Genomic DNA, 25951 nt, shown 5'->3' on the forward strand with positions numbered 1-25951 from the left:
TTCCATATAAAGAATGATTAATAACTAATTTTCTGGGAGTTGGTAATGGACAGGGAGACCTGGCGTGCTGCGATTCATGGGGTCCAAAGAGTTGGACACGACTGAGCGACTGAACTGAACTGATCTGTCTTTGAATTGGAAAATGACGGTAATGCCTGATTATACCTGGCAGGGTTTGAATGCAGTGATACATTAGTCTGTCCAGTCCTGCCTCTTAATTTTGTCCTGCATGCTCAGTGTGTACCAAACTTTGTATCTTATTTTTCTAGGAATCCACCCCCAAAACTGAGGCAACCTGCGATATGGTCAGCAGAATTCAATGACTTCATCAGCAAGTGAGTAACCATAGAGTCTTTTCTTTTTATTATTATTATTATTATTTAATTTTGACATGGGCCATTCCAGGTGGCACTGGTGGTAAAGAACCCACCTGCCAAAGCAGGAGACTTAAGAGACCCAGGTACGATCTCAGAGCCAGGAAGATTCCCTGGAGGAGGGTATGGCAACCCACTCCAGTATTCTTGCCTGGAAATCCCATGGACAGAGAAGCCTGGCAAGCTACAGTCCATAGGGTCGCACAGAGTCAGACACTGACTGAAGTGATTTAGCAGACACACATTTTTAAAGTCCTTATTGAACTTGTTATATTATTGCTTCTGTTCTGTGTTTTTTTTTTTTTTGGCCAAGAAGCATGTGGGATCTTAGCTTCTTGACCAGGGATTGAACCCACACCCCCTGCATTTGATGACAAAGTTTAACCATTGGACCACCAGGAGAGCCCTTAGAGTCTTTTAGAGGAGTCAAAGAGATTCCACCCTGCTATGACTTTGAGATGGGCCTTTTATAACCATTCCTCCAAGCTTCTGACTCTCCTCTTTATCTATTAAATAGCCCTAGCGGTTCCCATGATCTTCGTCAAAACAAGCATTTGTGGTGTCTTCTGAATGTTCAGTGAACTTATTATTGTTTCGATGATGTTCTCAGGGTCACATTCATTCACTTATCGATGACTGTGCTTCTGCAGACATTGCATCACCCGTGAATGGGTTCTTCTGTCCACCTGCCTTTTGCAGTCTTGCCCTTAGCATCTCCCACCTTTTTACCCATCATATATTCAGTCAGTTATTTAGCCCTTCAGTTATCTGCATCACTAATTCTCATCACAGCCAGGGAGTTTTCATTGCACTTGGTAAGTCAGATAATCATACAGATAAAATCTTAGATATTTGAAATTCACTTTTAATTTGACAGATATTTAGGATAAATGCAATGACTCCAGACAACTGAGTAGAAGCTATGCATCAGCTATTTCTAAATCTGTCCATGAAATTTTTTTCACAGTCTTTCTCATGACTTCACCTTGAAAAAATAAGGGAAGGGATGACTGGAGGTTTAAAATGGGAGAGAAGGGGTCATTAAGCTTGAATGTGTCAAACTTCACTCAGAAAATGTAAAAAGGGCAAAAAAGTAGAGGAACTAATCATCTTTGTCCATATTGAAATTGCTGGTTTTCATACCAAGAATATCTGTTTGTTTATATAAAGGTCAGAGGCTGATTTAAGGGTTATGCAAACACAAGAAATATTGGCAATGTTTTTTCTTTTAGTTTTCACTTAACTAATCATTGCTATATATGTACTGTGCACTGCATAATATTTAATGAATTGCAGTCGAATTCCATAGACCCCATAGGAGAATCGATAACTTTGAAGTGTTCCGCACGACTTGTAGTCATGACTCATGTGGGCAGATCCTTCCATGAGGATCATTAACGCAGCTTGGTGACTTTGATATATTCCACACAATTTCACCTCTGAGAAGCATTTCCTCGTTTCCTTCAGGCAGTTGGGTCTCTGCCCAGGAAGCTCCTCCTGTCCTTGGTTCCTCTTCCTCTAATACCATTTCCTCTTTTATTTCACTCTCTGTTTAGAGATCTTGCTCCCTTAGTAGACAGTAAACAACTCCAGGGCACCAAACGTGCCTTACTTTTCATTCTAAGTCCAGTGGCTGCATACAACAGTTTAAGGTTTTATGTGAATAAAATAATCTCCAATGTTATTAATCTCAGTACATAGATACAAGTGTTGCAGGTGGCAGAAATTGACACATTGTGCTAAACTAAACGAAAACTAATAGCACATCCTCTTATTTTGAGACATTATCATCCTTATTCTTTAGCATAATAGCATCCCTGGGTAGTATCTCTTTCTGTTTGTAAGCTAAGTTGCTAGTGTCTGACTGTTTGCAACCCCATGGGCTGTAGCCCACTAGGCTCCTCTGTCCATGGCAGTTCTCCAGACAAGAATACTGGAGTGGGTTGCCATGCCCTCCTCCAGGAGATCTTCCTGACCTAGGGATCGAACCCTTGTCTCAGGCATCTCCTGTATTAGCAGGTGGGTTCTTTACCACTCGCACCATCTTGGAAGCCAGTATCAGTTTAGTTAATTCCAGCAGAATAAATTGCCAAATTCTCATACCAGAAGGATTAACAATACAGATAAGAAGTGGCATGGCTCAGGTCAGGCTTGGGTTCCTTTCTGTTTTTTTCTATCCTCAAATGACAACCCCACTCTGGCCAGTTTCCTTATAACCATAGATCCTCAAAATCTCAAGGTTGAGAGAGTATGCAGAGCATGAATCCTTCTTGAACATGGTGCACTGTTTATCAGTAATCCCCTGATAAAAATAATCTTACTTCTCAATGCTGCCCATTCCATCTTCTGTCAAAAAGTTCGCCCTTATATGGACCAGAAATCTATTTCTCTTTTAATTCTACCCATCAATCCTAGGTTTTTTATTTCCTTGCCCTGAAAACTAGTCTAACTCCTCTTTCCAATATCTGAAGATAGCTGATTGAACATCCGATGTTTGTTCCAGGGTTCCTCCTGTGATGCTGTTTCAGGCGCTCTCTCCTGGTTGATCCTATCAAGAGGTGTGATACACATTAGTACTGTACTGTAGGACCTCAAAACCCATCCACTGACATGGATTTAAACATCCTCAGTGCATAAGCCCTTGCACATGGGTTAGTAGTTTTGTCACGTAGAAAGAAACAGATCAATTGAGAAACCTTTAAAAGCGTTAATGAAGGGAGACTGAAAAGTTTGTTGTAATTTTAGATAAGTATTAAAACTGTAATGACTTCATTGTTGTTTATCTTTCGCTAAAAGAGACTTGGCAGTGGAGACTGAGTTCAATTAGCACTCTGCAGTAATGCTTGCTGGGAGGCAAGGAAAGTAGAATTTCGTTGAAAGTTGGTTTCACTACAGCATAATCGCCCACAGATGTGTCACTTTCACAGACATTAATTCCTCAGATTTCAGTTTTAACATTTTTTTTGAGATATGTTTCTTGGGCTGAGCATCAATGAAGAACATCATTCCTTTGTGTTAGAGTAGTTTTTAGGACTGTGAATAATAAATTCAAAACTCTAACTTATCTAATAATTGCATGTTCCTTTTTGCCAGTGCAGGTGTTTGACTAAGGATTATGAAAAGCGTCCAACAGTGTCAGATCTTTTACAGCATACATTCATTGCTCAAGTTGAAGGCAAAGATGCGGTGTTACAAAAACAACTCACAGAATTCATTGGCATTTATCAGTGCACGGGAGGCACAGAAAAGGCCAGGTAATCAAATAATATTTTGACTCCAAAAGTCCAAAGATCATCTAAAGAGTCTGACAGCTTTATAATGCAATGGTTGTTAAGGTGAGGAAAGAACTTCCTGGTTTAATTATTTCGATTCCCTGGTTGTGGTTTGGAGATAAGGTGCTATTTGCATGAAGTGAATGTCTCAGGTTGAGTTGCATCCTGATATCGGTAACATTACTGGAAGCATTTCTTAAACAACTTCTTCATAAGAAAGAATGTAAACTTCAGTAGGTGATTAGTATTGGCTTGTATTTTCTTGTATTTTTCTCCTTTTCTCTGTGAAGTAAGATACCTTAGATTTGAGATTTAAAAATGACCATAACACTTGAAATATTTTTTGACACTATTATTTTTGGCATCATTTTCCCTGGTTGAATTATATTCAAAAATCATTTTTAATGATCTATTATGTACAGTTTTCATAATATCAACTATTTTTACTGCTTATAGATAGTATATATGTTTATTTTAGGAAGTTTAGAAGATACATAGAAGTATACAATGTAAAATCAATTATAAAATTTAAATCTATACCTTCTAGTATCTTATTATTGGAAATACATTTGAAAACAAAATTGAAATATATGTGTCCTGGAGCTTGCCTTCTTTCACTGACTAGTGAAAGAATATTCATATTCATATATTTAAATATCCTTCTACCACAAATTAAAATTTTTTAAATTTTATATTGGAGTATAGTTGATTAACAATGATGTTTTAGTTTCAAATACACAGGAAGGTGATTCAGTTATACGTATACATGTATCTGTTCTTTTTCAAGTTCTTTTCTCATTCAGGTTATTACACAATATTGAGGAGAGTTCCCTTTGCTATTCAGTAGATCCTTGTTATCTATTTTAAATATAGCAATGTGTACATGTCAATCCCAAACTGCTCTAATCATCCCACTTGTCCCAACATATGTGATTTTTAAACCACAGTATAAGGCAAATTTGAGACACATTTCAAAGGATTAACAAATGAAAGATGAATTTTAAAAATTGTCCAGACTTTTAGTGCTACAAGTGCCTGGTTCAAGCTGTCAATTATTTATCTAAGTGTGGGACTTTATGTAATGTACATTCACTAGAATGGGATTTTGATTTTACCAAAAGAAAAGAAAAGGAAGCAGAAAAATCAATAGGAAATAATAACAGGGTTCTTTCACTGCAATACAATACATCTCCCAATTTTACTTTCTATTTTCTGGGCAAGATAATTTTCCTCTAAAGTCTCTGACAATGTCATGGTGAGAATTACTCACCCTTAATACACAGGACTTCTAAAATGCTATCCTGACTGCTCTCATAATAACTCCTTTTCATTCCCATCTCCACATGTGTGTTTCAAAGAAACTTGCTTCAAACTCAACCAGTCCAACATGAAGCCTGTGCTGTCCCACCCCAGATTAGTTCTTTGTTCCCTTTATTTTTAGTGGCACCAGCACTCACCCCATGCTGCTGCTGCTAAGTCGCTTCAGTCGTGTCTGACTCTTCGCAACCCCATGGACTGCAGCCTACCAGGCTGCCCCGTCCATGGGATTTTCCAGGCAAGAGTACTGGAGTGGGGTGCCATTGCCTTCTCCACTCACCCCATAAACACCAGAAATCTCAGGATTTCTGCTGGGTACCCTCCTGCCATTGGTTCTAAAAGGTAAACTACAGATACGCCAAGACAGATTGGGGCAGTAATCTTGAATACCTTTTGCTTTTCCTTCGTATTTCTTCCTATCTTTTAAACTATTGTTATTTTTTCTAAAGTGGGGAAGTTGGTCCTTATTATGTTTAATTATCAAAGCATTTAGTGGCTATTGTTGGATTTTGAAATGAGCCTATTGACATATACAGTTATTTCTATATTTTTGTGGGATGTTTTAATTGGTGTGTGTGTGAGAGCGTGCATGCACGCATGTGCATACTTCTAAGTATATTTGATTTTGAAAAATTCAAATCTCATTTTGGCCAAAATAAGGGGTTGAACAAATTTTCCTTGGAAGATCTAGGAGAGAAGGTCTCATCAAGGCATGAGCTGACGGCAGTGTCCATCCAAGATCAATAACCTGGAAAGGGACTGATGAAACCCTGGGAAGGTAGTAAGCTCCCATCTAGGACCAGGAAATTTAGAAAAGAAATGATCACGTCTCCTTCCCCACCTGAGATATCTTCTTATGCCTTTCTTCACCACTTCCCCTTCTGGAAAAGCTCCTAAATAAGGGCTGAATAGCTTTTAAACATGGTCTCCAGGAACTTTATAAGGAATAGATGACTGAATCAGTACTCCCTGGAGGACCATTATGAGCATTTTTGTTCCTAAGGAGTAATAAATTCAAATAAACAAGAATAGGCAGTTGCTCACAAGCTTTTCTATTTTACAACTCAACATTAAAAAAACTAAGATCATGGCATCCAGTCCCATCACTTCATGGCAAATAGATGGGGAGACAATGGAAACAGTGACAGACTTTATTTTCTTGGGCTCCAAAATCACTGCAGATGGTGACTGCAGCCATAAAATTAAAAGATGCTTGCTCCTTGGAAGAAAAGGTATGATCAACCTAGACAGCATGTTTAAAAGCAGGGACATTACTTTGCTGACAAAGGTCCATCTAGTCAAAGCTATGGTTTTTCCAATGGTCATGTATGGATGTGAGAGTTGGACCATAAAGAAAGCTGAGTGCTGTGCTTTTGAACTGATGTTGAAGAAGACTCTTGCGAGTCCCTTGGACTGCACGGGGATCAAACCAGTCAATCCTAAATTTCCCTAAATTCAGGAAATCAGTCCTGAATATTCATTGGAAGGACTGATGCTGAAGCTGAAGCTCCAATATTTTGGCCTCCTGATGCAAAGAACTGATTCATTGGAAAAGACCTTGATGCTGGGAGAGATTGAAGGCAGGGAGAGGACAGAGGATGAGATGGTTGGATGGCATCACCGACTCGATTGACATGAGTTTGAGCAAGCTCTGGAAGTTGGTGATGAACAGGGAAGGCTGGTGTGCTGCAGTCCATGAGGTCACAAAGAGTTGGACACAACTGAATGAATGAACTGATCTTCTCCTTTCCTGAGTTCTTTGATTATTCTCTTAGGTAGATAAATTGCATCATCTCATGGTAATTTCCAGAAAGCCTCAAACCCTAGCTTCTTGCCTCTTGAACTTGAAGCCTAGTTCAGCTAGGTAAAATATACTTAGGTTAGTGTTTCTTTTCCTGGAAGGATTACATACATTTTCCCACCATCTCTTAGGCAGTGTGTATTGCTGTTAAAAGAACCAGGGCAATGACATTCCTCCCTTTGCTCCTGATTGGCTGCTTCTGCAGAGTGCCCATAAGGTTTTCATAATTTTGCCCAGCCGTGTCTTCTTGTCAGTCTTTCCATATCAGTTTTGCCTATACCCTGTGGTGTGTGAGAGCCTGCATCTCTGGCTCATGAGAGCCAACTGGGCCTTTATTCTTTTCTTGTATTTTATGTGCTCAGACCACATACTTATCACATCTGTGACCTCAGTCATGTGTATTCTGCGTTTTGTTGCTTTTCTTTCCTGATTTTCCTCCATTTCTTTTCTGAATCGAGCTGACTCAGTTTCTCTACTTATCTCTTCATTAAAGCTTTGTGGCTCTTCTTAAAGATTTTTCTCTTTTATTGAGACATCATCTAAGAAATGTCTATGAGGGATGGAGAACTTTTTGTCTGAACTTTTCCCATGATTCCTTCATATGGCATATACTCTTCTTCTGTCTTTTGCTTATCACTCTTCCTCCTCCTTTTTTAAAAATTACAAATATGTGGTGATGAATCTCGTCTCAAGTGGGAGTGGGAACAGCTGTGTTCTAGCCAAAAAAAAAAAGTGGGCATGATGGAAGGGTGAATTGTCAAGTCTTTAGTTTGAATTAGGTTGTTTCTCTTGAACATTCTCTTACCACATCTGTATTTTCTCTCTCTTGGCACATCTCCCCTCAATTTTGATCCTTGAAGAGGTCAGAGTACAGGGCCCTTAGTTGGAACGAGCCCAAGTAGCACCATTGTATTCTCTATGGCCCGTGACACAAACCTATCATGACCATCTTTTTATATCATCGTATAGCAACTGCCTCTTTTCCCTTTGTCTTGCCTCCCCCTGGCCACTGGCCACCCCTCTGTTGGACAAATATGTGATAGGTCACTGTTCCCTGGTCTTCTGCACCTCCTCACCCTCTTGCTCTTTTGCATGTTGATCTGGTCTTACCAAGACTTTCACATTTCCAGTATGGCCCAACCGTGCTCTGGGAACTGATAGCTCCAAGCATGGCTCCTTGGGTAGACCTATCAGGATGTATGCTTTTTTTTTTTTTTTTTTTTTAAGTCTCTATAAAGTATTGGTTGAGCACTAAAGAATTACATATTGGTTCTCAGCTTCTCTCATTTCAACACAGAGTTCACAGGATTTGGTAGTTGTGCTTTAATAGACTGTGGTTTGGGACTGTGACCATTTCTTTTTCTCATAAAGGAAACTTCTCTCTGCTTGCCATTCTTTTTGTTATTTAGCAAGCTTCCCTTGTGGCTCAGATGGTAAAGCATCTGCCTGCAATGCAGGAGACCCAGGTTCAATCCCTGGGTTGGGAAGATCCCCTGGAGAAGGAAATGGCAACCCACTCCAGTACTCTTGCTGGAAAATTCCATGGATGAAGGAGCTTAGTAGGCTACCGTCCATGGGGTCGCAAAGAGTCGGATACGACTGAGCGACTTCACTAAGGGAAGGGAATGAGCTTCCCTGGTGGCTTGGTGGTAAAAAATCTATCTGCACTGCAGGAGGTGCAGGAAATGTGGTTTTGATTCCTGGATCAGAAAGATCCCCTGGAGGAGCAAATGGCAACCCACTCCAGTATTCTTGCTGGGAAAATCCTGTGGATAAAAGAGCCTGGTGGGCTACAGTCCATGGGTGACAAAGAGTCAGACATGACTGAGCATGCAAGGAAAGAGATTGACTGCTCTATGATCTTAACTTGAACTGTGTCTTCTTAGTAAAGTAGGACAGGGTATGATGGATTAGATACAGTCACAATTTTTCCAGACAATTCTTGCATTAAGAGTGGGATTCTGTGTTGTTTATCCTTGAACCTGGCATTTTCAGTGACTTCCTTGGTGAATATAATAAAAGATAGAAGAAGTAGTCCTATGATATTTTTGAGCCTCGCCTTGCTGAAAGCACTGGGCAATGCCCAACCTGGCTAGAAAGGACTTCATGTGCTGAGGGAGCAACAGGGGTTATCAAAGTGACTAACAGAGTATCAATTATTAACACCCACCTGAGCAAGAGCTGAGTCACAGGTGTGTCTGGCTGAAGCCAACTTGTCCGCGAGCAATTTTGAGACATACTTGTGTGGGGACTCTCTAAGGCCACAAGAGTCCTACACTAGTATGTGCAGGCAAAGGGCAAGAAAAATTTGATTACTAGTATTATGATCCTTTTTTACACTTTTTCACTTTCACTTTCATTATAACCCTTTGCTGTACCTTTAAGAGCTTCTCTGGTGGCTCAGATGATGAAGAATCTGCCTGTAATACAGGAGACCTGAGTTTGATCTCTGGGTCAGGAAGATCACCTGGAGAAGGGAATGGCTACCCACTCCTGTATTCTTGCTTGGAGAATTTCATGGACAGTGGTGCCTAGCAGGCTATATAGCCCTTGGGTTGCAAAGAGTTGGACATGACTGAGCTGTACCCATAAGTGGTGTGGGACAGCCCACACCAGGAGACACTGTTCATTTCATATTTCACCTGAATCCTCTCATGCTCAAGCACAGAGACATGCCATGAATGGTGCCCCCTGGAGTTGTACCCTGTAGATTGTGGATGAGAAGCCTGAGAAGATTCTGAATACATTTGTTTTACAACACAAAAAAGAGTCCCATCTGTCATGCTAGCTATGTATATGTAATGTTAGCACAAATAAAGAATTGGGTAGAGTAAAAGGCTGACTGTGGCTCATTCTTCATTATTTTGGTCCTAATTTAGTTTGAAAAATTTTGTCCTCCTGAGGACTTTCACGTAAAAATGCTTTCAGCAAGTCTTTATGAGGATGGAAACCTGTGATGTTTCTCTGAAGTTCATGTGGGCAGATTTATTGGTCATTTCCTTAATCTTTCTAACATCATTCAATGGAATATTGTTTTACATTAGCATTTAGTATTGCAATATGCTGGTTCATTAGAGGGAAACCTAAATTTTATTAGCTGTTAGGGCCACTTTACAAATGCTGAAAGCTTATATCAGATTCCCAAATTCCTATAATGTTCATGTTTCCACTGATGTTCTAGAAGTCATTGATTATTTTAATTATGGCATTATCCATTTTTAGCTGTTTTAATTTGACTCAAATTCTTACTTGTTCTTAAAATATTTGTACAATTATTTCCTATAGTTTTATAATTATTTTATCTAAAGAGGCTCTTGAAAGTGATCATATTTAATTTCATGACATAAAATGCTGTGAATACAACAAATGTATGCACTTAATTAGAGCAAAATATAACACAATTTTTAAAAAGAACAAAATTTCCCGAAAAATTCTGAATGTGTATCTTTTGGCCTTTCCCTTAAAGGCATTAGTCTTTTAAAAAAAAATTTAATTTAGAGAGGAAAAAAAAACCCTAAGAGATTATCAAGAGGCTTGACCTACTTATGAAGGTTGCAAGAAATACTGCAGTATTGCCTCTCTGTGTCTTTTCTTTCAAATTAGCAATAGCCTAGGATTTGACTGCATCCATTTTGGGGATTATTGCTATAAAAAAAAAAGACACATTTGCATAGGATTATTTACTGTTGAATTCTGCAGTGCCTCATAGGAGGCAGGACACTGAATATAAACACTCCTAATTTTTTTGCAGCAAAGAGAGGTGAAAGAATTGAGTGGAGGGCAGGGCAACCATTTTCCCCGAGTGCCTTCACATTTGTAGTCCTCTAAATATTTATAGCTTCCCTTGTGGCTTAGCTGGTAAAGAATCTGCCTGTAATGTGGCAGACCTGGGTTCGATCCCTGAGTTGGGAGGATCCCTTGGAGAGGGAAAGGCTACCCACTCCCGTATTCTGGCCTGGAGAATTCCATGGACTGTATAGTCCATGGGGTCACAAAGAGTTGGACACGACTGAGCAACTTGCACTGAACTGCAAATATATTTTTGCTCTCATATTAGGGGCCTTAGTAATAAGTATATTGAGAGTAACTCCCTGGAAAATTTGTACTTTAAAGTAGTGAAATCTGTTAACCATCTTTTTGCTGGGAAAGAGAGGAGAAATATATATATTTTTAAGATAGTAGTTAAGATTTAGAGCAGAAGATTTCAGCCTTTAAGTAGAATTCAGAATGACATGCCTCTCATCCCTTCCTGCCAGGCACATAAAGCTTTATCTCTGGCTGCTCAGCTGTCCTAATCTTGTTTGCTTCCCCGTTTAGTTTTGTAATCTCTGCCAAAAAAAAAAAGTGCTGTATTTAACAGAATTTTTAGTTTTGGAAGATTATGATTCACTTTGAAGTTAGATTTTTATACATTTATATAAATACAGCTGGGTTTGTTTTTTTTAAGTGAAAGATCTGACATCACAATCCCCAATGTTTTGTCAAAAAGAAGGAAAGAAAGGAAGATAAATAGCTAACTATGGCAATTCCAGTCTTGGAAATAGAAATTGCAATAGAATTCTATGACTTCATGGTTGTTTCTTCTATAGATTTGACTGTACTACAGGATCCCATCAAAAACAGTATGTGTCTATTAACTATGTAAGTATATATTATGTATATACTTATAAAATGCAAATATATAAAATTTAAATACATTACCTGCACAGCCCAGCCTAAAATGTGGGTGTTGTTCCCTGTCCATGGATGAAAATGCAGCTCTCCTGTATTTAGTAAAACCCAGTAGAGGGTGGTCATCATTTCTGTTTGGGACAAGTTAAATGTGATATGCCAATTAAACATGAAAGTAGAGTTATCCAGTAGGGAGTGGACATAGGAGTCTGGGCTTTAGGGGAGAAACCCATGTTGGAGATAGTCATTGTCATTTGCTTATAGAGGTATTTAGTGCTGTGACACAAACGAGGTCACTGAATGTGAGGATTTAGGAATCTAGTAGGGCAAGAGGAGCCAGAAAAGGTGACTGAGGGATTGTGGCCCTTTAAGGAGGAAGAGCAGAGGAATGTGGTTGGTTGAGAACCACATTGAAACTCAGTGTTTCAAGGAGGAAACAGTTAGTTCTGCCAAAGAGTGCTGAAAATTTTAAAAACTGGAGTAATAATGAGTTTGGACACGCAACTTCTTCAGTGACCTCAGCCAGATCCTCTCAGTGGAGTGGGGTGGAAGCCAGCCCCAGTTAAGAGAATTCTCGTTAAGGAGAGGAATGAGGTGAGGAAGAGATAAGGAACATGAACTACTTTTGAAGAAGCTCAGCTGTAACAGGGGAGAGACAGGGCAGTAGCTGGAAGGCCCTGAGGGTCAAAGGAGAGATTTTTTTTTTTTTTTAAAGATAAGAGACACTAGAGCACTTTGTACGCTGATAGAGGGAGAGGTTGATGCCACTGAGGAGATGAGAGCATCATAGCAGTGATCGTGGAGAAAGCAGGTATGCCAGCGAAACAGCTGGCCTTTGCCCAGAGCAGGGACATGTGTCCTCGGCACCGAGAGCAGGCTGTGAGAATAAGAGGACACCAAGATGAGATCCTGCTGAGTTGTTTAAAAATTATGAGTGTGTGAAAAGGAATGAAAGGGGATCTCAAAATGTCACCAGTGGTTATCTCTAGGGGATACAGTTACAGGTGATTTATTTTCTTATACTTTTTTTGGTATTGTTCAGTTTTTTTTAAAAGCTAAGAATATTTTATATACTTGTAAAAATGAATGTGATAAAGATAATTGTACACTCTCCCTGACCCTTCATGCTATCATTCCTCAGAAAGTCAGACTATACGCAACTCATCAGCTGTGTTTATTCTCATTTTTTTCAAATATTTATTTATTAATACTTATTTGGCTGTGCCAGGTCTTAGTTGCAGCACTTGAGCTCTTGGTTGCAGCATGTAGAACCTAGTTCCCCAGCTAGGGATTGAACCCAGGCCCCCTGCATTGGGGGCATGGAGTCTTAGCCTCTAGACCACCAGGGAAGTCCCTGTGTTTGTTGGAACCAGATCGCTTTGCTGTACTGATGTCTGTCCTACAGCTACTTAACTCTGCACATTGAAGGGATTGTGCTACCCCATCTTTACAACAAGAACCTACTTACAGAAACCATCTCTGCTCTTGGTTGTCTGTAAGCTAAGTGTGAGAAGAAAGCTGTCAGGAACTCTTGGCAGATGGGGGAATCACCAAACATTCTTGGCAAACACAGATGTCAGTTTCATGTCAACATCTAAAACCAGGTCACTCTAAAAAATGGCGAGGAGTCACATTCACACCAGAAACAGACACGATTTCTCAATGGGAACATTTTTCTTCGGCCTCCAGATAATTATGTACAAAAGAGGAAGGGCTGTGTGAATGAACAGGGCCATTGAAAGTGTCTCGGAGCTGGGTACTGATGACATCTGTCACTCAAGTCATCGCCAAAGCTGATCTGCTCTTCTGGCTCGTCCAGCTGGGGTGTACTTCTTTCTTAGCATCATTTCAAAACTGCACAATTGGCCAAAAGGGTCAAACTGAAGATCGATAAAAACTAGTCTTCCAGGGCACACAGAGCCTGTATGCCCATGGGTGTTACCAGTTGTGACTTTGTTAGTGGAGTTTAAAGATGTCTAAGGATGCTAAAACAAAAGCATTGATTAGATTTCTGTTTAACTAAGGATTTCTGTACTATCCCAGTGGCTCCTGAATCACCTTAGAAGATAGAGCTTGATATTTAGAAGAGAATATTTAACCAAAGTAAAAGCAAATAAAGCTGTGCATTACAATAGTACAACTGAATAGTAAGGGTAAAAATTTAACATGCAACAGCAAGAGTTCTTTTCTTTTTTTCAGTGTAGAACTGAAATACAAGTGAAGCTATACTAACCACCCCAGCGGGTATTTCTGACCTTTTGACAACATAGAAAGAAAATATTTGTAGTTTAAAGCTATGTCTCTGCAGTCATACAGAGTAAATGAGAAATATAATCTGGTTAACAAGCTGTACTTTTCACAAGAAGACAAAAATCTTATTGGAAGGATGCTGACTTTGCCTTCTCCAAGTCTTACAGAAATTAAATCTTTAATAAAGTAACAAGAATGCAAATTAATTCTATAAAATGAAGGCAAAATGAAAAGGTAAAAAATGTAGAAGTATCTTGAAAGATAGGGTAATGATGAAGATTAGACAATTTTCTTTGACAAGTAATTATCATTCATTTATTCATCCTGCACATATATTGAGTACTTACTATGTTCCAGCTACTATTTTAGGTGTTTAAAATGTGTGTTCCATGAGTACAGACTTTAATCTGTCTTCATAGCTTTATCCCAGCTCTGAACAGTGCCTGAAACATAATAGATGCTCCAGAAATTTAAATATTTTGTTGAATGACTGCAGTACTAGATATTGAAATGTACAGTTTAAGGCTCTACCATATTTTGTGTGTATATATGTGTGTTTGGGGTGGGGGAAAGTCTGACAAATCAGAGCAGGCATGGAGATCTCATATTGATCCCTTGTTGACCTCCCTTTTCACAATTCTTAAAATTAAAGGGGGGATTTCCTAGGTGGTCCAGTGGTTAAAACTAGGTGCTTCCCACACAGGGGATGTGAGTTTGATCCCTGGTGGGGGAGCTAGGATCCCACATGCAGCGAGGTATGGCCAAAAAATAAAAATAAGGATAATAAAACAATTTTAAAAGAAATACCAAAAAAATGAAAGAGAATTGGACTGAATATCATTTAGTGTCTTTTCTCACTTTTACACCCTATGACGTGGTCAACTGTGTAACTTGTAAAATATCAAGATAGTACTGTTGATTCAACTAATCACGCCTCTTGAGAGAGTGTGAGTGTGAGTCCCTCACTTGTGCTCCTTTGGTGTCACAGCTATAAGCTGCTGGTTTTTTTGGCCCCGTTGTCTCTATTATGTTTAAGACGCAACCAGATAACAGGGTGCTGACCATGCTTTCTGGAGCAGTCCACAGTGATGACTGTGTCCAGCGGTTACTGGCGGTGCAGATACACAGACATGGGAGAAATAGAAATAGGCAGTCCTGGTGGCCAGGAGACTTCTGTAGTTAAGCTGACCTCAGGGCGAGCAGGGCCAGACCTCCAAGCAGTGGGAGATGGGGTGGGGTCGGGGTGGGGGGTGGAGTATGCTGGAGTATGCAGACACCGACATGGGCCTTTTCACCACCTTCCTCCAGCACCTGTTACTGATAAAGTCTGAGCACTGCAGTGACCCAGGGAGAGAAACAAAGGAAGGGTTGTTTGCTGATATAATGCAAAATTCCTGTGAGATACTACCCTCAGGATAGACAGAGGATTTAATCGTAAATGGGTAAATGTGATGCAGTCCTTCAGAAGCAGTGATGTTCATGAATCCTCCATTAGCAAGGCCTGGGGCCACATTTTCTCACTTTCTACTCAGTTCATGCTGATTTTAGTGTTGTGTTTTTACAATTCATGTTTGGGGAGGGTAGAGGGTCACCTCTGGGACAAAAAGAGTGAAGACAACTAAATACAAAACAAGTAGAAATAGAAATTAAATATAACTTAAAAGTTATAATTCAATATAACTTAGAAGTAAGTATTAAATATAAAATAAGTTAAATATAATATTAAATAAACATAAGGACAGTGAGGGCTCAGACTATGACCACAAATGGAAAAATAAAATAATTAAAATTTATTAAACATAGCAGTATGAATCTGCTGTATGAATCACTGTATGAATCACTTTACATGTATTCTATCATTTAATCTTTTAATATCTGTATGAAATAAGTCATTATTTTTCCATTTTATTTCTGAAGAGGCAGAGTAAGTTCCTTACCCAATGCCACATGGACAATAAGTGGTAGGGCCACAGTTGGAATAATAGCAATTATATGTAAAGCATTTCCATATGCCCATTCTAAATGAAAGTTTCATAAGACATAATCCATTTTGTTTGTCCTCACAAAATCTTTTGTTATTTGATCTGAGCATTCAGATTCTGGAGCCCAGCCTCTTAATTGTAACATTGGTATCATTAATACTATGGTGTAAACAAAGGAAAGGATTTATATAACTTCACAAATAACTTTTGCTTATATAACCACCTCAGAATTCAGTTCAGTGTTAACAGTTTATCGGTCAGTCTGTTCTGCCCTGGCTTTCTGGCTAATATTGCTACCTGGTTGGCCGTGCCTCATGTAACTTGGCTCCTCTACCCTTCCACTGGAAAAAATATAAATAAAGGAGTTATGCTCTAGAGTAGGGCCAAACCTTTTTTTAACTCCCCCAATGAAGTCATTACAAATGGTAAAAACCTAGATTTTCAAAGTCATGAAAATGGCTTTGTATCTTCTCTTCAGAATGAGGCAGTCAGCCACACATGCTCCATAATGTGCCTATCAATTCACCAACTTCATTTGACAGAGAATTCCAGGCCTGGAAGCCAACAAAGATTATGTGATTCAGCTATTTTTGTTTTGAAAATTTTAAAAACATTTTCTGTTGTGGACCATTTCTTATAAGTCTTTATTGAATCTGTTACAGTGTTGCTTCTGTTTTATATTTTGACTTTTTGGCCACAAGGTATGTGGGATCTTAGCTTCTCATGTGTGCATGCTCAGTCACTTCAGTTGTGTCAAACTGTTTGTGATCCTATGGACTGTAGCCCGCCAGGCTCCTCTGTCCATGGGATTCATCAGACAAGAATCCTGGAGTGGGTTGCCATGCCCTCCTCCAGGGGATCTTCTTGACCCAGGAATCAAACCCGTGTGTCCTGCATGGCATGGCTCTTTACCTACTGAACCACCTGGGAAACCCCTTAGCTCCCCAGCCAGGGATCAAACCCATAGCCCCTGCATTGAAAGGCGAAGTCTTAACCACTGGACCACCAAGGAAGTCCCTTATTCAGTTATTTTAATATTACTGGACTAGGTAAGGTTATTAACTCTCAACATTTTTTGGTGATAATATCTCTTTAGAAAGTGATGATAGTGATAAATTTATCTTCCCAAATTGCACTAAATAAGCCTACAATGTATGTGTTCAGTACAAGATCATTCTTCTAATATCTCATGGTATCTCATATTCAGTGTTTGTTCTTTGAGTTTTAAGAGTTCTTGATATATAAGATTTATTAATTCTTTGTCCATTCTACATATTGCAAATCTTTCCCCCAATTTTTAAATTTGTGTTTTTATTGTACTCATTAAAATTATCTTGTCAAATCTCTTCCATTTTTAATTCTCTTTGTCTTTTCATACTTATAAATTCCATTCTTACTGCATTTTTACACAACTGTTCTTTTGCATCTTCTCCTAGAACTTTTATGATGACATTTTAAATCTGTAAGCTTAAATCCATCTGGAATTAATTTTTGCTTAAAGTAAATACATGATTCCAAAAATTTTAACCAGCTGTTCCAGCATAATTTCTTGAATTTTTTTTCTTTCTCTACTAATTTGAAATGCCACATTTATCATATAATAAGTTCTTAGAATAGATGACCCTACATTGCATTCACTACTAGAATTTTAACTTTTCTTAGCTTTTTTTTAACCTAGTGATAATGTTTATTTCTGAAGTATAGTTAAATGATTTTTTTTTTCTTTATGAAAACATGCTACTCCACCCTATTGTTTCCATACTCTGCCCTTTGATTACAACATTCTACTGGCTTCCCGTGATGCCTGGAGTCCTGCCTCACCCTGGACCACTGTCTCTCCCTCTGTTTCAGCTGAAGGGTCTATCCCTGAGTCCAGATCTTAGGCATGCCTTTCCCCGCTTTCCCCATCAGATATCAGCCTGCCAGCCTCCCCACTCTCAGGTAAAAGTTTCCGGTAAAACTGAATCACCGAATCAAATTCTGTGAATAGTGTGTGCATTGGGGCAAGAGGTGAGAAAGGTGTTAGGTCAGATAAGTTTTGGTGCCTAAACTGACTTTGCTGTTAAAAGACTTCTCAGAATTGGGATGTGAATCAATAGGGAAGGATGCAGGACTGGTCACTAAGTGATACTATCTTTTTCACACCCGCCAGTTTGATGGGGCTCAACATTGCAACTCAAGCCCCCAGATGTATGTTTACACTTTTGTATTCTTGATGCAATGCTTGGTCTCTGCCCACAAGTTTCTCCCAGCCTGGCGAGAAGGGGAATATACCTAATTCTTCTCAGTGATGTATTTTCACTGGAAAATCCTACAACAGCTTCACAGCAAGGGTGATATTTGAGCCTGACTTTGCATGATAAATAGAATTTTGCCAGACATGGAAGGAAATTCATTCCAGGCAGAGGAAACAAAATGAACAAAGCACAGGATCTTGAAAATATGGGGCATCTTAGGGAATATTCAATGGGTGCTGGAAAGGTTGCAACAAGCCTCTGAAGGTCCATGAATTCCATACCAAGGAATTTTTAAGTTATACTACAGAAGATTCCCCTAGAGAAGGAAATGGCAACCCACTCCAATATTCTTGCCTGGAAAATTCCATGGACAGAGGAGCCTGGCGGGCTACCGTCCACGGGGGTCATGAAAGAGTTGGATATGATATAGTGACTAAACAAGAAGAAGAGTAAAAGAGGACCCATCGAGAGTGATGACTTTGAGTGAGTGAGAGGAGATGGAATCTAGTGCATAGAATGGGCATCTGGCCATAGACAGAGGGGGACTATTGTCAATAATGGCTTAATTCTCTGGTGGTGGTGCTGGTTTAGTTGCTAAGTCCTGTCTGACTCTTGCAACCCCGTGAGCTGTAGCCCGCCAGGCTCCTCTGTCCATGGGATTCTCCAGGCAAGAATAGTGGAGTGGGTTGCCATTTCCTTCTCCAGGGGATCTTCCTGACCCAGGAATCAAACCCAGGTCCCCTGCATTGCAGGCAGATTCTTTACCAACTGGACTATGAGGGAAGCTCTGATTCTCTGAGAAACCATTATAGTTTGGTGAAGAAATGGTATGATTCTTACTATCCTTCATAATCTATGTATTCCTTCCCCTTTTACTGTTGAACAAATTCAAATGCTTAACAATCTGTCCAAAAACACTGAATGTAGTTCCACTGTAAATAAGAGGATGATGCTTTCATGTCTAGAAGAATCAAAACAGACCCTTGTGTTTACCTCAGCAACTTCTCCAGACCTCATGTCAAATCCAGATCTTTTATGCCGTTATCAGAATAACTGAAATGTTTCACTTTGAAAATACACTTCCTTGTACCTGAACTCAATCTTCTATATATATGCATTTTACCTTTTGCAAGTCCCCAGTGTGGCTTATTTTCTATTTCCCTTAAATTCTGCTAAGAAATAATTTTTAAAATTATCATTTCTTGACCACCAGTGACCTAACACTACCTCAGACAAAAATGGAAATCTAATGAATGCAAATCTCCCAACTCATCGCTTTGTAACAGATTAAATCACACATTGGAATTTAGAGAAAACGTTAAAGAATATTATATGTAAGATAGGGACTTACCTGGATGTCCAGCAGTTAAGACAGTGCTTCCAGTGGAAGCAGTTAAGACTGTGCTTCCAATGCAGGAGGCGCAGGTTTGATCCCTGGTCAGGGAACTGAGATCCCACATGCTGTGCAATGCAGCCAATAAATAAAATAAATAAAAATATTTAGGATAGCTCTTGATGGAAATAATGAACTCCTCTGATCATCCATGAAGTAAGTTTGACGTGTTGCATTTTCCCAGTGGAGAGGAGAAAACATAAAATACATGAGGCTGTTTTCTGGTAAGTTGTTATTGTCAAATTTAAGTAAATTAGCTTTATGGAGGTTTTTCAGTCTCTTAGTATCTAAATTTGACTTTAGTGTGATCAGTAATAAGTTCTCAAATCAGAAAGGTTTTCCTTTTCATCGTTCCTCAGACATGAACGTCTTTACACCAAGAAAAATAACTTCAGCAAACCTTTAATTTCCAGTCTCAAGGATGTAGATGATTTAGCAACTCTGGAAGTTCTGGATGAGGTAAGAAACTCAGTTTAATTAAGCCTTCTATCTATTTTTAAAAATTTATAGAAGTGATTTGAGCAGGAAGTTCTTTGAATGGCATCTGTAGGTTTCATGCTTTCTTCTTCTTTTAGTTTCCTGGTCATCTCTCCTGTCCTCAGTTTTTCTGTGCATAACTCACATTTCCAGATCTCCCCAGCCCGGTGTCAACTTCTTCTTATGTTTTATACTCAAATCACAAAGATGCTAGTTCCCACAAGCTTGAGTTGCTTAGATTACAGTCCTGAGTTTTCTTCAGGAGTCTCAAAAGAATGATTTACTGTAATCAGAAAACCATTTGCCTTTTACCCCACCATCTGGCTTCTCTGATGGTTCAGATGGTAAAGAATCTGCTTGCAGTGCTGGAGATCTGAGTTCAATCCCTGAGTCGGGAAGATCCCCTGGAGAAGGGAATGACTACCCACTCCAGTATCCTGCCTGGAAAATTCCATGGACAGAGGAGTGGACTACAGTCCATGAGGTCACATAGAATTGGACACAACTAAGGGACTTTCACTTTTTTTTCTTTCCACCATCTGGCACAATCCCTCCTTTCCCTCTTCTGTTTCACATTCAATGGCAGGACCCAAAGCCTCTTAAGTACCTCAAGAGCCCATCTTTACCATGGTCTGTTGACCCCTTATGGGATCACAGAGTCCACCTTTTAGGAAATGAATTCTGCTTGAAACTCCTTGTCCCAATGACCTCAGAAATGTTTCACACATCTCTTGTGAAGGTGTAAGTCCAAACCAGTAAATTATGGTCTCAGCCTCTTTTCCCTCATCTCCTTTCATTTCATATAATCACGTCATTAGAAAAATAAAAGACTCCTTTTCAGCAAAAGGTTGGAATCACTATTCTGCCTGATCCACAGATTTTTATTTTTTAATACCTCTGAGGCATACCTGAGCATTTTGCTTAAAAATGCAAGAAATCAGAAGGCATTTTCTGAACAGAAGTAGTCATTTGGTAAATTTAGGGTTGCATAAACAACTCAAGTGCTTCATCAGAATAATCTCTCTTCAGAAAGTCAAACATCTCATAATCAAATAGTGTTTGCAAGTCAGAGGTTTGACAACACCTTTATGAATCTTTGTGTATCACATTTTCCAATGTTGTGAATTCCTAGGCTTGTGGATTATAAAGAAGACTTTGCTAATCATGTGGCCAACCTACATATTGAACATTGGGTTAGTTTCTATTAACTGTATTTTTTATGTGTGTGTCTCTTTTTTGACCGAAGTATATAAGAGCTTTTGTTTTTGTGTCATATACTATAAATGATGATTCCTGGCACTATTAAAATTGATTCCATATACTTCTCTATACTTTTTACTCTGTTTCAAAGCCAAATATTTTAGTGAAGGACCAAGACATTTCACAGAGCCCTTGACTAACCTTGATTTGGAATCAAATCACATTCACTATATCTTCCTTTCTGTATTGTAGTGTTCTTTCTCCTTACTTCATCTACTGCATTTACTTATTTCCTTGAAAACATTGTGTGTTTATAATCCCTATAACTTAATGTGTTTTATGGAAAACACAGATTGCAGTGACATTCTTCTATGTCTTTTTTTTTTTTCATTTATTTTTATTAGTTGGAGGCTACTTTACAATATTGTAGTGGTTTTTGTCATACATTGACATGAATCAGCCATGGATTTACATGTATTCCCCATCCCGATCCCCCCTCCTATCTCCCTCTTCACCCAATTCCTCTGGGTCTTCCCAGTGCATCAGGCCTGAGCACTTGTCTCATGCATCCAACCTGGGCTGGTGATCTGTTTCACCATAGATAATATACATGTTTCCATGCTGTTCTCTCGAAACATCCCACCCTCACCTTCTCCCACAGAGTCCAAAAGTCTGTTCTGTACATCTGTGTCTCTTTTTCTGTTTTGCATATATGGTTATCATTACCATCTTTCTAAATTCCATATATATGTGTTAGTATACTGTATTGGTCTTTATCTTTCTGGCTTACTTCACTCTGTATAATGGGCTCCAGTTTCATCCATCTCATTAGAACTCTTCTATGTCTTTTGAAAGAAAAGAAAATACCCATCAAAGGATAAGATAGTTGATGACCTGAGGTTATACTTCTTACTCTCAATAGATCTTTTTCTTTCTGATCCTGTTCCAGATTCCAGATGTTTTATTTATTTATCATTTATTTTAAAAATGATCATTGACCATCAATGATTTTTTAAGAGAAAGAAATTATTTTTATTTCATTATAGAATACAGTCTCAGAGCAACTTGAGAAGTGTTACTCCAGAGATCATATCTACATGTATGTGGGAGACATACTCATTGCTCTTAACCCATTTCAGAGTCTGGATATTTATTCGGCAGAGGTATGTGGTGTGACTTGTATTTTCTTACTTTGTACAAAAATTATATTCTTTAGATATTTAAATTAACTTAAATGATGGAGAAGGAAATGGCAACCCACTCCAGTATTCTTGCCTGGAGAACCCCATGGACAGAGGATCCTGGTGGGCTACAGCCCATGGGGTTGCAAGAGTCGAACATGACAGAGACTAAACCACCACCAAATGATGCTAAATAAAATTTTAGCTAGTCCTTTGAATAAACAGCTAAGGGATTTCCTGGTGGTCAGTGGTTAAGACTCTGCATTTCCCCTGCAGGGAGCATGGGTTTGATCCCTGAGCAGGCAATTAATATCCCACATGTTGTGCTGGGTAGCCAAAGAAATCATTGATCACAACAATGACCAAAATAACTGCAGGTTCAACTTCCAAAAACTTTTTAGAACCTTTGAGTAGTGGCCACACGCACATGGTTCTGAGCAGAAAATAGCTCTCAGCAGCCCCTGCAACACCGATAAATAAATAATAGTTAAATGTGCAGTGCTAAGTCACTTCAGTCATGTCTGACTCTTAGTGACCCCATGAACTGTAGCCCACCAGGCTCCTCTGTCCATGGGATTCTCTAGGGAGGAATACTGGAATGGATTGTCGTTTCCTACTCCAGGGAATCTGCCTGACCCAGGGATCGAACCCAGTCTCTTGAGTCTCCTGCACTGGCAGGCAGGTTCTTTACCACCAGCGCCACCTGGGAAGCCCAGTTCAGTTCAGTTTAGTTGCTCAGTCATGTCCGACTGTGACTCCATGGACTGCAGCATGTCAGGCTTCCCTGTCGATCACCAGCTCCTGGAGCTTGCTCAAACTCATGTCCATCGAGTCGGTGATGCCATCCAACCATCTCATCCTCTGTTGTCCCCTTCTCCTCCTGCCTTCAATCTTTCCCAGCATCAGGGTCTTTTCCAGTGAGTCAGTTCTTCACATCAGGTGGCCAAATCAGTTGGGAAGCCCAGTAGTTACATAATTATTGTTAAAATATAGAATTAGAGAAGACAGATATATCTGGATGCAGTTTGTGGTCTTTGTGTGAGATATATTATTTCTTTAAATTATTGGTAATTGGTAACTGGTTCACACTAAGCATCATATCAATAAACAGATGCCTGAAATATGTAGACCTAACGTCTATCAAGTATGAGAGAATCAAAAGTAAAATTACATTGTATATATAGATACTATATGCTTAGTGGCTATAAACTCAGCATTATGAGTTTAAAAATTCCTATTGACATATGGATTGATTTTTTAAAATTAATTTATTTTTTAATTGAAGGTCAATTATTTTACAGAATTTTGTTGTTTTCTGCCAAATATCCACATGAATCAGCCATAATGCCCCCTCCCTCTTGAACCTCTCTCCTATCTCCCTCACCATCCTGCCCCCCTCGGTTGTTACAGAGCCCCTATTTGAGTTCCCTGAGACATATGGCAAATTCCCATTGGCTGTCTATTTTACATATGGTAATGTAAGTTTCCATGTTACTATCTCCATACATTTCACCCTCTCCCTTCCCTCCTCCCTATAAGTCTGATAAGTCCTCCCTTAAGACTTATAAGTCTGTAAGTCTGTAAGTCTGTTCTCTATGTCTGTTTCTCCATTGCTGCCCTGCAAATAAATTCATCAGTACCATCTTTCTGGATTCCATGTGTCTGTGTTAGGATATGATATTTATCTTTCTCTTTCTGACTTATTTCATCCTGTATAATAGGCTCTAGGTTCATCTACCTCATTAAAACTGATTCAAATGCATTCCTTTTTATGGTTGAGTAATATTCCATTGTATCTATGTACCACAGCTTTTTTATCCATTTATCTGTCAATGGACATCTAGGTTGCTTCCATATTCTAGCTACTATAAGTAGGGCTGCAATGAACATTGAGGTACATTGATGGGGTACATCAATCTTTGATTGATTTTTAATATCAGGTAGTATATTTTATGAATTTAAATGTATAGTTATCTAATATTCAACCCCTAATGTTTAAATATAGATTAATATTCTGGAGTTAAGCTAGGCTTTTTACTATTTATTTTGTGTGTGTGTTGTATTTTTAGTTGGGTACATATTCTTCTAGTTATTTGCGTAGTACTCTAGAATATTATTTTCATACTGTGCTTAATATAATTTTTTGTGTGAAAATATATAATTCTCTTAGTTTCTACCATTTTAAGAGTTAGAAGAATAATGCATTTTGAACATTGACAAAAGTTTTAGAAGATTTGGGCTTGAGTGCCTATTCTGCTAAAACCTAGCTATGCAATCTTGGGCAAATCAAATGAAAAACTGTACGTTATTAATAAATGATATGAAAGGGAAAAAGTAGTACTTGTATGTCATATTATTATATCTAAGGAATAATTCACAAAATGATACCTATTTGTCTTATTAAATTGCTTATTTAAAGAAATTATAGGGATTTCCTTGGTGGTACAATGGTTGAGACTCTGTACTTCCAGTGCAGGGAGCAAGGGTTTGATCACTGGTAGGGTAACTAAGAGCCTACATGCCCCATGGCCAAAAGAAACATTTAAAAGTACATAAATAAAATAAATTATTGCATTTGGAAACCTTAAGTTCTTCACTTCCAAAAGAGTCTTCATTTAAATACCACTGACCATGTTATGTCATATTATATCATTTCATTTTTCCCTGTTGTTTTATATCAAACTTTTATTTTACATAATTGTGCATGATTTGTGCATGTATGTGTATATGTAATATGTATTAATGTTTTGGTGGTTTAGTAATGCTTTGCAGGTATTTGGTGGACCTGTTGCTTTAAAAATTAGTGCTCTATCTGTAAATAAACAGGATTTAAACAGAAACCAAAACCCTACAGCACATGTTCTTTTTAACTTCTAGCATTCCAAGTTGTATATTGGAGCAAAGAGAGCTGCCAATCCTCCTCACATTTTTGCCATGGCTGACTTAGGATACCAGTCTATGGTAACATACAGTTCAGATCAGGTAAGGAGAAGCTCACATTCTTAGAAATTCTCCTCTTAGTTTCTTGTGTGTCCATTGAATATTGTGAGGATGAAGTGTTCTTACCAGTCCTTTTTCTCACTGCACAGTGCATTGTTATTTCTGGAGAAAGTGGTGCTGGAAAAACTGAAAGTGCTCATCTCTTAGTTCAGCAGCTGACAGTGCTTGGAAAGGTATAATTTAGTTTCTTTCTCTATCCTAACAGAAATATTTGTTATATTTTGGAATTTAATTTAATTGATGAAGTTAACATCCATGAACTACCACATTTAATAATGCCCAGAAATTATAATACATTTGTTGTCCTTTCTGAGTGTAAAATATAACAAAAAGTATAAGAAGCATATGTTTTTTTTTTTGAGCAAATTCTAACTTTTCTCAGTCTTAGTAGACAAGGTTTTATAAATGTAATTTTCTCTCTTTCTGGCCCTAATATATTCACTGAATCCTTTCTTTACTTCCTCTTCTTTTGTTACTAGCAAGTTGAAGGGGAGTCAGTATACAAGAAATTAATTATACATACCAAAACTGATCAGTTAGAAATTTAAATATATCATTTATATTAGCACCATAAAAGCATGAATTATTTAAATCTATATCTTACAAACCATGTGCAAGATTTGTATGCTGAAAAATAGAAAAATTGATAAAAGAAATCAAAGAAGACTTGAATAATAGGAGAGATATGACATGTTCATGGATTAAAAGATTCAATATTATTAAGATATCAGTTCTCTACAAATTGATCTGTAGATTCACTGTCGTTTACAGTAAAAATCCCAGCAGGATTTTATAT

General features: G+C 38.5%; 1 protein-coding gene and 1 non-coding gene across 2 annotated transcripts in view; both read left to right on the plus strand.

Moving 5' to 3' along the window:
• MYO3A (myosin IIIA) overlaps positions 1–25951 on the plus strand; it is a 162545-nt gene that overhangs the window by 45777 nt on the left and 90817 nt on the right. The window contains exons 7-12 of the mRNA XM_061125655.1: positions 270–335; positions 3473–3628; positions 19657–19756; positions 22021–22137; positions 25033–25137; positions 25245–25328. Coding sequence (XP_060981638.1) covers positions 270–335; positions 3473–3628; positions 19657–19756; positions 22021–22137; positions 25033–25137; positions 25245–25328 — 628 coding nt within the window. The remainder of the gene's footprint in view (positions 1–269; positions 336–3472; positions 3629–19656; positions 19757–22020; positions 22138–25032; positions 25138–25244; positions 25329–25951) is intronic.
• TRNAC-GCA (transfer RNA cysteine (anticodon GCA)) lies at positions 8180–8251 on the plus strand. Its single transcript has one exon. It is a non-coding gene; the product is annotated as a tRNA-Cys (tRNA).

The sequence above is a fragment of the Dama dama genome, chromosome 23 (assembly GCF_033118175.1).
Source record: "Dama dama isolate Ldn47 chromosome 23, ASM3311817v1, whole genome shotgun sequence".
Classification (NCBI taxonomy): Eukaryota; Metazoa; Chordata; class Mammalia; order Artiodactyla; family Cervidae; genus Dama; species Dama dama.